Genomic DNA, 12,195 nt, shown 5'->3' with positions numbered 1-12,195 from the left:
AGGAGTTCCTGCTACAAAAAAAGCCCTGACCCTCTGACTCAGGAGTCATTTCTCAAGTCCAATCTTCGTCTAAAAAAAACCCCCAAAAACACAATGACACCAGAAGCTCATGCCACTGTATCATGGGGCGGAGGCAAGACTGAGACTGTCCTTGACTCCCCACTTCAATCTTAGAAAGTTACCAGATTCCTAATGTTTACACATTCCTAACTCGCCCCTGGACTGATTTCTATACACTTCCTTCTTGAAGCTTAAGGAAGAAAGTAACTTCAGGAAGAACTCTTGGCCTGTGGCATATCAGATGCATATCACAAGACCACAAGATGCCAAATTCCTCAAGATGACTGCATGGAGATGAAGAGGCACACCTTTAATGCCCCCAAACAGAGAAACTGTCAGAAAGGACCCCGCTGAGTCAGATCAACAGTCCATTTGCTCCAACCTCTTGTTTCCCACAGTGGCTAATCAGATGCCCCAAGAAGGTCCTCAAGCAGAAGCAGGCCGAAGCCTCCCCTGGGTGCTGCCTACTCTGCAACTGGAGTTCAGAGGTACGCTGCCGCTAAAACCCAATGGCTCCAATTGGTCATCATGGCAACTAGCCGCTGATGGGTCTACTCTCCACAAATCAGTCCAATCCCCTCTTTAAAACGACACGGCCTTTGACTTCTGCATGACTACTCATTGTGGCAGTGAGTCCCCCAAGCTGTATTGATCTGCAAAGAGAAAGAGGCCATGTCCCAGGGCAGCACATACCCGCTAGGGGTGTCAAAAGTGCAGCCTGCAGGCCTAGTCCAGCCCCCAGAGGGCTTCTATCTGGCCCATGAGGAACCACCAGTCATCTGCTTCCTTCTCCCTCTCTCTTACTTCCTTCATCGCCATGTCTGTATTTCTCCCATGCTATTGAGGCAGCTGAGCAAAAGCGGCTTCTCGCTCTTTCTCTCTTTCCCCCAGGAAGGAGGAGCCTCAGCCAATGGAGGAGTTTGGCTCTGCTGCTCTGCTGTCCAATTGAGAGAGCCTGGCACAGCTAGAGCTCTCTCAATCAAAGCCAGAGCTACGCCAGGCTCTCTCAATCACACAACAGAGCTACAGAGTCAAGCTCCTGCACTGGCTGAGGCGCCTCCTCCCTTGGGGAAGAGGTGCTTTCCCGAGTTCCCTCAAACTGCACGGGAGAGGTACAAAAAACACCTTTAAAGCCAACGCAGTTTTATTCAAGGTAAAAGCTTTCTGCCTTGCTACACCATGTGTTTTGTTAAGATTGTTTTGACAGCGCTCTCCTGGGTTCCCTCCCCCTTTTACTGTATTCATACTCTCACGATCAAGAGAGCCAGTTTGGTGTAGTGGTTAAGTGCGCGGACTCTTATCTGGGAGAACCGGGTTTGATTCCCCACTCCTCCACTTGCACTTGCTGGAATGGCCTTGGGTCAGCCATAGCTCTCATAGGAGTTGTCCTTGAAAGGGCAGCTGCTGTACAAAGCTCTCTCAGCCCCACCCACCTCACAGGGTGTCTGTTGTGTGTGGGGGGGGGGAGGAAGGGAGAGGAGATTGTGAGCCGCTCTGAGTCTCTGATCCAGAGAGAAGGGCGGGGTATAAATCTGCAATTCTTCTTCTCAGTAGGAAAGCAGTGTGAACTATTTAGATGAAGAGTTAACAACCAACTATTTAGATGGGGAATAATAACAAGGTGGATTAGGCTGAGAGTGTGCATCCAGCACATTTTCTTTGTAGTCAGGAGATTTTTGATCCTAGGCTTCCCAGATAGTAGGCCAATACTGACCACTATACATTGTTCTCTCTCTCCCTTCTTACACAGCCTCATAGGAGCTGCAGTTATTTTTCTGGAGAAGACTAAAGTATTGTGTCAGTCGGTGTCGTGGTGTCTTCACATGTTTTTGACCACCACACAACACAACTTATGTACAAAAACTCGCAATACCCAGCCATTTCATGTTTTCCCCTGGGTTCTAGGGCACAGAGCATTGACCATGAGATTTCTATAATGCAGGGATGGCCAAACTGCGGCTTGGGAGCCACATGTGGCTCTTTCACAGATATTGTGTGGCTCTCAAAGCCCCCACCATCCTGTTGGCCTTCTTGGAGAAGGCATCTGTCTATTTAAATCACTTCTCCAAGCGAAGTCAGCCAGCAGCCTGGAGAATGCATTTAAAATTAAATTTGCCTTCTTTCCACCTCTACCTCCCTCCTCCCATCTATTTTCCTTCCTTCCGCTCTCAAACATCTGACATTCATGTATTACGACTCTCAAACAGCTGATGTTTATTCTATATGGCTCTTGCATTAAGCAAATTTGGCCACCCCTGCTATAACGAATGTCAATAATATCAAAAGCAGGCTTGCAGCTTACAGATACACACACGAACAGTATACTCAAGGTTTCTACAGCACAGGCATTGTCTCCAGATTTTGATGCAATAATTCAGTTATCGGAGACGGTTAAAACAAAATATTGCAAGTGTGCTAATGTTTTAAGCATGTTTTATTTTAAATAAAAAACCCCAACCTTTGTGTTTGTCTGTGTCCTTTATAAAGTTTGTATCTCGTCTACCTGGCATTGCATTTTATGACACACACGGCCTGGCCCGACAAGGTCTCATTTATGTCAGATCTGGCCCTCATAACAAATGAGTTTGACACCCTTGTATTAGCTGAACCAGAAGAATTACTTCTGCAGAAGTTTGAGGAAGGTTTCTGTACATTGCCCACGTTTCCTGAAATGGCAAATGGAGACTGCCTGCTAAAGGTGACACAAAGATTAGAAAAACCCTTGCAAGATCTTCCTGAAATTGGTGACACAAAGTCGCTGGTGACTTGAAGAAACTGCTCCTTTTTTTTCCCTTTTTTACCTTTTTCTCTTGCCACGGGGAAGCCCACTCTAAAACAATGGAAGAACCAAATCCCACCTCCCGCAAGGATCATTTATTCCTCCCGCATCGACTTGGGCGGTTATAGTGCCAAAACCCAGCACACTTACCCTCCACACATTAAGAATTCACTGGAGGCCCGCCTGCCGACCGCTGCCAGAGGCATATCATCTAGAAAGTAAAAGCACAACCACGTAACAGGTGTTGAGCGCAAGCAAAGACAACAGACAGCAAGCACACCAGAGAATCAAGCGCCTCTGAGTTTAGTTGCGCGACTAAACAACAGGACGCGGGAGGCGATTACAGCTTCGACGAAACAAGATGAGCTTCTCAGTAGGAAGCCAGGCCATGCAGCGGACACTTCAGCCTAAAACCATCATCAGGAGGACGAGGCAAACAATTCTGAGGGCGTGGTGACTTCCCCATATTCCCTTGCGCATCCAAAATGGGATACAAGCCAGGGCTCCCCAATGTGGAATATGGCAGCTGGGATCCACAATCAAAAAGTAGTGAAATGAAAACGGTGCAATTGAGAGCCTGGCACAGCTTCTATCTGGCCCATGAGGGAAAGGGGTGTTTGCCCAGTCTCCCTGCCAGCTGTAGCGCTTTGTGCCACTCTGGGATGGGCCACCAACCTTCAGAATCCAGCACTTCTGCATGGCTGGTGTTTAATTCAGCATCAAGAGTTTAATTTCTGGATTTAACTACTAAATCATGGGCACAGAACACATGCAGGGGTATTAATCACAAAGACTCTGATGAATCCTCTCTCTCCACTTCCCTCGCCCTAACAAGGTTTAATCTTTTGAAATAACTGAATGATCTTTGCAAAAAAAGAGCTCTTTGAAGACCAAAAAGATAAAAGAAAACCAAAATCTCAACAAAAAAACCCACAAAAAAATCCCCCACCTCAAAGCCTCAATACCCTCTCACAGCAAATAAAGTGCACATTTGGGCTAAACATTTGAGAGCTGGTTTGGTGTAGTGGTTAAGTGTGCAGATTCTTATCTGGGAGAACGGGGTTTGAGTCCCCACTCCTCCACTTGCAGCTGCTGGAATGGCCTTGGGTCAGCCATAGCTCTCACAGAGCTGTCCTTGAAAGGGCAGCTTCTGGGAGAGCTCTCAGCCCTACCTACCTCACAGGGTGTCTTTTTTTTTGTGGGGGGGGGAGGTAAAGGAATTTGCGACCGCTCTGAGATTCAGAGTATAGGGCGGGATATAAATCCAATATCATCATCTTCTGATAATTTAATTTTTTTGAAGGGGGGGAAAAAGCCCAACGAGAACGTCTCCAACTGGAAAGAGCAGCTTAAGAGTTGCACTCACAAGCATCAGGGTCTTACATGATTGATCGGAGGCGATGTTGTGCGGGACCAGGACAAAGTCGTCTGTGTCACAAGAGGAGTTCTTGCTGCTGGTGCTGGCAGAATCTTTGGAGACCTGAAGGTAGTTCGGAGGCCCCAAGGGAGGCGAAGACAGGTTGTCTTCCTGGATGTGCTGCATATCTGGGAGTGACTGGAGAGGAGACGGCAAGTCCGGGAGGGTCGAGGACACAGATCTCTGCCGAAAGCACACTTGGGATGCCTATAAGGGAGCCTCCTGGGCTACGACTGTGCTTTTTGGGCACACCCTACACCTTGCTGTGTCGCTCAAGCGGCGCACAAAATTCGAAAGCTCGGGTCCTCTTGGTACGAATACCCAGAAATTTGTCCAGGAGAGAAATTGTTACTCTTACTTTTTTTCCTTCCTGGCTTCTATTCTTGCCCCCACCCGAATCCATCCCCCCAAAAAAGAGGAACTGCAGCCTTGGAAGCGTACAGTCTAAACCAGGGTTGGCCAAACTGTGGCTCTTTCACACAGAATTGTGTGGCTCTCGAAGCCCCTGCTGCCCCATTGGCCGGCTTGGAGAAGGCAATTCTCTCTTTAAATCACTTCCTCCAAGCCAGCAGCTTGGAGAATGCATTTCCTTCTCTTCTTTAAAGTTGCTTTCTTTCCACCTCCACCAGCTCTTTCCTTCCTTCCCTCCCTTCCTGTCTTGCGGCTCCCAAACATCTGATGTTCATGTGCTGCAGCTCTCAAACATCTGATGTTTATTCTATGTGGCCAGGGCCGGTGCTTGGCTTCCTGGCGCCCTAGGCGAATCACCCACTAGCACCCCTCCCCGTTATTAACAAATATAGGGAAAATGAAGAGCACAAAACTTGACACTTCTCACATTTTTAATCTACTGATTTTTAATTTTTTTTAAAAAAATGCAATATGTTATTAAAAAATTGTGAGAATAAGTGCTTGCCAGTCAAGCCATGAAGGAGGGTAGTGGGATAGGATGAGGTGGGAGGCCAAATGGCACATCGGGGAGAGGGGGGTGCCTTGGCTTTGTTGCGGGCAGCTTGGTGATGGAAGAAGACAAGGCGACAGTGGTCAGGAGCCAGAGTCATGCGTTTGGGAGGGGGCACCCAGTGGTGCCCCCCAGGCCTGGTGGCGCCCTAGGCGACTGCCGACTTTGCCTACTCCCATGCACCGGCCCTGGATGTGGCTCTTATGTTAAGCAAGTTTGGCCGCCCCTGGCCTAAACAGAACACGTTCCAATATCTTTGCAGGCTGATTTGACATGGAGATGCAAAAGCACCCGACCCAGCAGGGATGCTGGACTAACAAGTCACAGAAGACAACGAAACGACGCTGGTCCTAGGAGAAGGAGAGAGGCATCGACGCAGCAGCTGCCGCTGCTCGTCCTGGTGTGCCTCGTCCAAGCAGAACTGCTGCTCAGTCGGATCATTAAAAATTTAACGTGGGAGGAAGAAAAACCTTTCGGAAACTGCTGGGCTCAGCAATGGCAGAAAGGGTGGTGTGGAGAACCCACCGATTTCCAAATCAAGAGAGCACTTACTGGGGGCGAAGCAAACCGGCACGAGGGAGAACTGCTACAGGAACTACCGGAAACGGAGCCGGTGTATGTCGGCACTGGCACGGGGCAAGCTGAGGAGAGAAATACAAGGACAGGTTGGAGTGGAAATTTCAACATTCGTTAACAAATGCTGCAGAGACTTCCTAAATGCCTGGATTTCCAAGTTCCAGACCGCACCCCCCCACACACAATGCAGCATAAAGCAGGTTCCCAGCGATTCTTAAACCCACAATCGCTGTGAGAACTGGCAACACAGGATCTGCACTGCAACCGACTTGTTGTGCGTCTTTTAAATACTGGAGCAGAAGGCTCAAATGCTGATGAAAGGCATAAGAGCAGCCCTGCTGGATCAGACCAGTGGACTATCTAGTCCAGCCTCCTGTCTCACAGTGGTCAACCAGTTCCTCTGGAGGGTCAACAGCAGGGCATAGAGGCCAAGGCCTCATAAGAACCTCAGAAGAGCCCTGCTGGATCAGACCAGTGGACTATCTAGTCCAGCCTCCTGCCTCACACAGTGGTCAACCAGTTCCTCTGGAGGGTCAACAGCAGGGCATAGAGGCCAAGGCCTCATAAGAACATCGGAAGAGCCCTGCTGGATCAGACCAGTGGACTATCTAGTCCAGCCTCCTGTCTCACACAGTGGCCTTCCAGTTCCTCTGGAGGGTCAACAGCAGAGCAGAAAGGCCAAGGCCTCATAAGAACATAAGAGCAGCTCTGCTGGATCAGACCAGTGGACTATCTAGTCCAGCCTCCTGTCTCACACAGTAGCCAACCAGTTCCTCTGGACAGCCAACAGCAGGGCATAGAGGTTGAACTTCTTCCCTAATGATGCATCCCGGCTCTGGAATTCAGAGGATTAGTGCCACTGAATGTGGAGGTTCCCCTCAGTCACCATGGCTAGTAGCCATTGACAGACTTTGAGCTTTGAGGTTTCGCTTGTTTAAAAGAAATTGCTGTTCCCTGAAAGGGCTGGAGGGAGACAAAGAAATAATTCTGGACTTACATTTTTTGACAGTCGAAACCTGATCGAGGAAGGGGTGGCCGAAGAACGTATCTGCAAGGCAGAAAATGCAACCCACAAGACAGATTAGCCTCTGCGACTGCAGACACAGCTGGGAGGCGAGGGACTGCTGCTCACACACAATCAATACCCTTCGCAGCCAGAACCTCAAAGAGCTTATGAAAGATTAAAGCCTTCCCCAGTACGTGTTGCTATTACCCTTGGAAAGGAAGTACCATCAATCACTTTAAAGATGCAGCTAACCAGAGCGATCAAAGACAGGTACTTAAGAGTCCCCCCCAATTTTTTTTTAAAAAAAATACAACTTGGCTTTAAGGTTTGTGAAAGCCCTGCATTGCATTACATTTCCACACTTTTACCCACAGGCCATTAGAAACAGCAAGACTGTGATCGGGTACACAGAACGTAAGAGAAGCCATGTTGGATCAGGCCAATGGCCCATTCAGTCCAACACTCTGTGTCACTCATAAGAACATAAGAGAAGCCATGCTGGATCAGGCCAATGGCCCATCCAGTCCAACACTTTGTGTCACACATAAGAACATAATAGAAGCCATGTTGGATCAGGCCAATGGCCCATCCAGTCCAACATTCTGTGTCACACAATGGCCAAAAAAAACAAGTGCCATCAAGAGGTCCACCAGTGGGGCCAGGACTACTGGAAGCCCTCCCACTGCGGCCCACCCCAGCACCAAGAATACAGAGCATCATGTGCCCCAGATGGAGAGTTCCATCAATACGCTGTGGCTCACAGCCACTGATGGACCTCTGCTCCAGATGTTTATCCAATCCCCTCTTGAAGCTGCCTATGATTGTAGCCGCCGCCACCTCCTGTGGCAGTGAATTCCATGCGTTCATCACCCTTTGGGTGAAGAAGGACTTTCTTTTATCAGTTGTAACCTTTTATCAGCTTATTCCACCCCCCCCCCAAAAAAAACAGAATCCCACCCCACCCACAAAGGGAATACACACACACCTTCAAAATATTTTCTCCACAAACTGTCTCAAGAACCAAACCGTGGCTGGGAACATGGGGCATGAATGATTAAAACCAGATACGTATCCAGGCCAGAAGTGTTCCTACCTTGTCCTGATTTCATCCTCTAAAACAGGGGTGGCCAATGGTAGCTCTCCAGATGTTTTTTTGCCTACAACTCCCATCAGCCCCAGCCATTGGCCATGCTGGCTGGGGCTGATGGGAGTTGTAGGCAAAAAAAAAAACATCTGGAGAGCTACCCCTGCTCTAAAAGACTCAGATGCCTATAATATTGCGTCGGTGTGAGTTTTTCTAAATTTATGGCAGCAGTGAGGGAGGGGAGGAGGGTACTACGGAAAAGCTGCACTGAGCATGCACAATCCCTGACCTGCTTAGCCAGGCTAGCCCGATCTTGTCTGATCTCGGAAGCTAAGCAGGGTCGGCCCTGCCTTGAATTTGGATGGGAGGCCAAGGAACACCAGCGTCATGACAGAAAAGCAGGCGATGGTAAACCACCTCTGCTATAAGTCAGCTGGGACTAGACGGCACTATCCACCACATGCATGCGCGATACTGGACCGTCACTAGCCTCATCTATTTGGTAAGGATACCAAAACGAGTCCTTTAGCACCCGATAGAAACACATCTATAAACAAAAGAGAAAAAAGACACATCTCCAAGAAACAGAGGTTGTCTGTACCTGCTGCCACACTCTAGCTCTGGGGTGGCCAAACTTACTTAACGTAAGAGTCACATAGAATAAAAGTCAGATGCTTGAGAGCCGCATGACAAAAATGACCAGTGTTTGAGAGGAGGGAGGGAGGAAGAAAGGAAGGAAAATATAAAAATAGATGGGAGGGAGACAGGTGAAGAAGAAGAAGATATTGGATTTCTATCCCGCCCTCCACTCCGAAGAGACTCAGAGCGGCTCACAATCTCCTTTCCCTTCCTCCCCCACAACAGACACCCTGTGAGGTGGGTGGGGCTGGAGAGGGCTCTCACAGCAGCTGCCCTTTCAAGGACAACCTCTGCCAGAGCTATGGCGGACCCAAGGCCATGCTAGCAGGTGCAAGTGGAGGAGTGGGGAATCAAACCCGGTTCTCCCAGATAAGAGTCCGCACACTTAACCATTACACCAAACTGACTGGAAAGAGAACAACTTTAAATGCATTCTCCAAGTCGCTGGCTGGCTTGGCGAAACGATTTAGAGAGACAAATGCGTTCTCCAAGTTGGATGACAGTGGTGGGGGCTTCAAGAGCCACATGTGGCTCCCGAGTCACAGTTCGGCCACCCCTGCTCTAGCTCCTCAGTGCCGGCATGAAAGCACAGAACACGCCCGCAGCCCAGCCCTTTGGACAAGGATGGGCGATTCCCTCCCCCCAGCTTGATGAAACCACAGAACCAGTTCTTCTCTCAAATTGAGCCTTGTTCCAGAAGCCATCTTAGGAGCCAGCAGGGACCTACAGCTGAGCAACTCCCACAGCCGTATCCAAAAGACCCTGAACATAGGAAGGAGGGGTGGTTTCCTTCCCCCACCCCTAAAAGTTATTTAGAACTGCCTGGGAAAGAAAACCAAGGACCAAAGAACAGGGGGGGTGGGAAAGTTACAGCCTCCCTTGCATCACCCTTTACAACACCCCATGTTTGTACACAGTCAGCTCTGATGCGTTCAGCAGGGAGGCTGGAAACTCTGAGCAAATAGGAGCTAAGAGTACACACACACACACACACACACACCCCAAGCTCAGCCAGCTCATGAGACTTTGTATTCTCTGCGGAGGAACAGACCCAAGGATCAACAGCTTTGACATTTCGGGGCAGAACACGGCGTTCTATAACCCAGGAGGGTCAGTTCCAGCCCCAGCCTAGTCTGTCTCCTAGGGTTAGAACATGCTGTGCTGCGGCCAAGTGCAGGGTGCTAAAAGGGCAAAGACGAGCGCAGTAAACCTGAAGGCGTTGCTGTTTCAAGGGGCCGCGGCCTCCTCCCGAGTTATTGATTAATTTCCACTCAGCAATCAGCAGGAAGCGCTGCCGAATCCTCACCCCTATGCTCAAATCAAACCACCTTTAATAAGACACAAGGAAGGAAGAAATGGGGGTTTTCGTTCCAGCTTTCCAAGTCGTTTCTGATGTCCTCAGCTTCATCTATAACAAGGGTAGCCAAACTGTGGCTCAGGAGCTGTACGTGGCTCTTTCACACATATTATGCGGCTCTTGAAGACCCAACCACCTCATTGGCCAGCTTGGAGAAGGCATTTTTCTTTTGAAATCACTTTGCCAAGCCAAGCCAGGCAGCGGCTCGGGGAATGCATTTAAAATTAAATTTGCTTTCTTTCCACCTCTCCCTCCCTCCTTCCTGTCTTGCAGCTCTCAAACGTCTGATGTTTATTCTATGTGGCTCTTATGATAAGCAAGTTTGGCCACCCCTGATCTATCATCTTTGCCCTCTTCCCAGATACGTAAAAATTCCGTTCCCATTTTACAGGTAGAAAACGGAGGGTGAGGGCTACCTTTCCCCATTCAGAGACCTTTTCCTGCACCAATTCGCATGCCGAGCTGACTCTTGACCAACACAGAGGATTCTGGGGCTTCTCTGGAGACGCACGTACAGTTCACGCAGGGGCACCGGCTGCTCTGGCTGAGCCTTACTGCCACCCACGTGGGCGCACGCTGGAATAGAGCCGCTGTCTTGCGGCTGCACACTGCAAGGGAAGACCAGCAGTAGCAAGGCAAGCGGTCTTCTCTGCCATTATTGATTTGCTTTGAGAGGCTTCCAAGAAACCCCAGGATTTCCTGGAGGAAAGCTTGAAAAACCTCCTGCCCTGGATGACTCTCCAGGCCAACTAGAGAACAGCAGAAGAAGCTCACAGACCAAAGGACAAACAAATGGCTACTAACAGGAAAGGAGCTCAGGACCAACGCTACTGCTGCCAAAGAGCCTTTGTGCTATAGTTAATAATGCTGGAAGTGGACCAGGAAAAACGAGGCTTCAAAACCCCACCAGAAAGCCATGAAGCTCATGGGGCAGCCATGGATAAGTTAGACATTCTCGTTCTCAGGATAAAACGGGAAAGGAAAAACCCCAAGCATGCCAGCTGGAGGCTCCCTATCAAAAGGGGAGATTAAAAACTCAACAGCTAAAGCAAAACGTGTCCAGGCCAGGCTATTTGGGCCTCAGAAGGAAAGCAACAAATATATCTGTGCAAAGTAACGTCAGGAAAGATGACGTATTTCTGGAAAGCCATGCAATCCGACCGGAGCCAGGAAGATGAAGCAAGCCTCTCTCTTTCAAAGGGGAAGCCCAGAGGCTGCGGCTGTAATGATGCAGCGCCGAGGCCATGTGCTCATGGAAAGACTGCATATCCTGGTGCAACGCTGCAGCATTCCTATCCACCGCCGCTGCCCCTCTCAAGCACTGGAAGCTGGTCTTGCATAGGCCTTTTAAATCAGAGGTGCTCAAAGGAAATCTGCCACCAGCAGGGCAAGACTCCGCTAGAAATGCCAGTGGAAATCCAAGCATGTTGCAAGGGGAAAGGCAAAGGCATGGGTGGGATTTTTAACACGTGCATTAAAACTAGAGGACATGAAAAAGGGAAGCCAGTGAAACAGTACACTGCACATTCTCAAATTCACAGTCCGAAGAGAATGCTGCATGCTAATAAATAAATAAAAAGTTGGTGAAATTCTGCAAACGATACAAGTTCTGCAGAAAACTCACACTCTGCATTCATTTGGTCTGCTCTTCAGCAAAGAGCTATAAAGCTCTGCCATCCCGCTTCCCAATTCTGTCCCTGAGATTATGCCGCACACGGTCTACAACATGCTATTCCAGTACCTCCTTAAGGCTTCAAAATCTAAAACTCTCCCCCCCTCTCCCATGAAAGCTACAGTTGCTGAGATGACGAATAGTATGACTGCGTGGTATAACTGTAGGATCCATACAAAACTGGTCCTGATTCTCCCTTAGCAGCTGCTTCTGGACACTCTTTCCTCTCGACCCAGACGGCATCCTCTTCTTAACCACAAAACAGACCCTTGTCCCTCCTTCCAATGTGTGTCCATACGCACCTACCCACAGGTAAAGAGCAATTGCGCAAGGAGCAATTTTCTTTTTGGGGGGTGCGGGGGGGGGAGGGGAGTGAATTCTCATGATACCCACGTCCTGATTCTCGGTTACATTCCAGCAGGGCTTTTTTTGTAGCAGGAATTCATTGCATAAGCCCTGCATTCCAGTAAGGAAGTGGCAAATAGAACCCGCCCCATGAGGCGTGTCACTGTGTTCCCAAACAGTCCATCCTGGCAACCTTAGCTGGGGGTTCTGTTGAGTCAGAACACCTGTAAGAAGCAGTCCAAAAGGACACCTTGCCCATCACTGCTGATATTCTCTCACTAGCTCCAGTGTTTGGTATG

General features: G+C 49.2%; 1 protein-coding gene across 1 annotated transcript in view; it reads right to left on the bottom strand.

Moving 5' to 3' along the window:
• Window positions 1–12,195, bottom strand: part of ULK2 (unc-51 like autophagy activating kinase 2) — a 98,540-nt gene that overhangs the window by 41,858 nt on the left and 44,487 nt on the right. Inside the window, exons 11-14 of the mRNA XM_060259003.1 lie at window positions 6,791–6,841; window positions 5,770–5,858; window positions 4,223–4,394; window positions 2,990–3,050 (exon numbers count right to left, since the gene is read on the bottom strand). Coding sequence (XP_060114986.1) covers window positions 2,990–3,050; window positions 4,223–4,394; window positions 5,770–5,858; window positions 6,791–6,841 — 373 coding nt within the window. The remainder of the gene's footprint in view (window positions 1–2,989; window positions 3,051–4,222; window positions 4,395–5,769; window positions 5,859–6,790; window positions 6,842–12,195) is intronic.

Source organism: Heteronotia binoei, chromosome 18 (genome assembly GCF_032191835.1).
Source record: "Heteronotia binoei isolate CCM8104 ecotype False Entrance Well chromosome 18, APGP_CSIRO_Hbin_v1, whole genome shotgun sequence".
NCBI lineage: Eukaryota > Metazoa > Chordata > Lepidosauria > Squamata > Gekkonidae > Heteronotia > Heteronotia binoei.
This window is presented reverse-complemented; position numbering and strand designations above follow the sequence as displayed.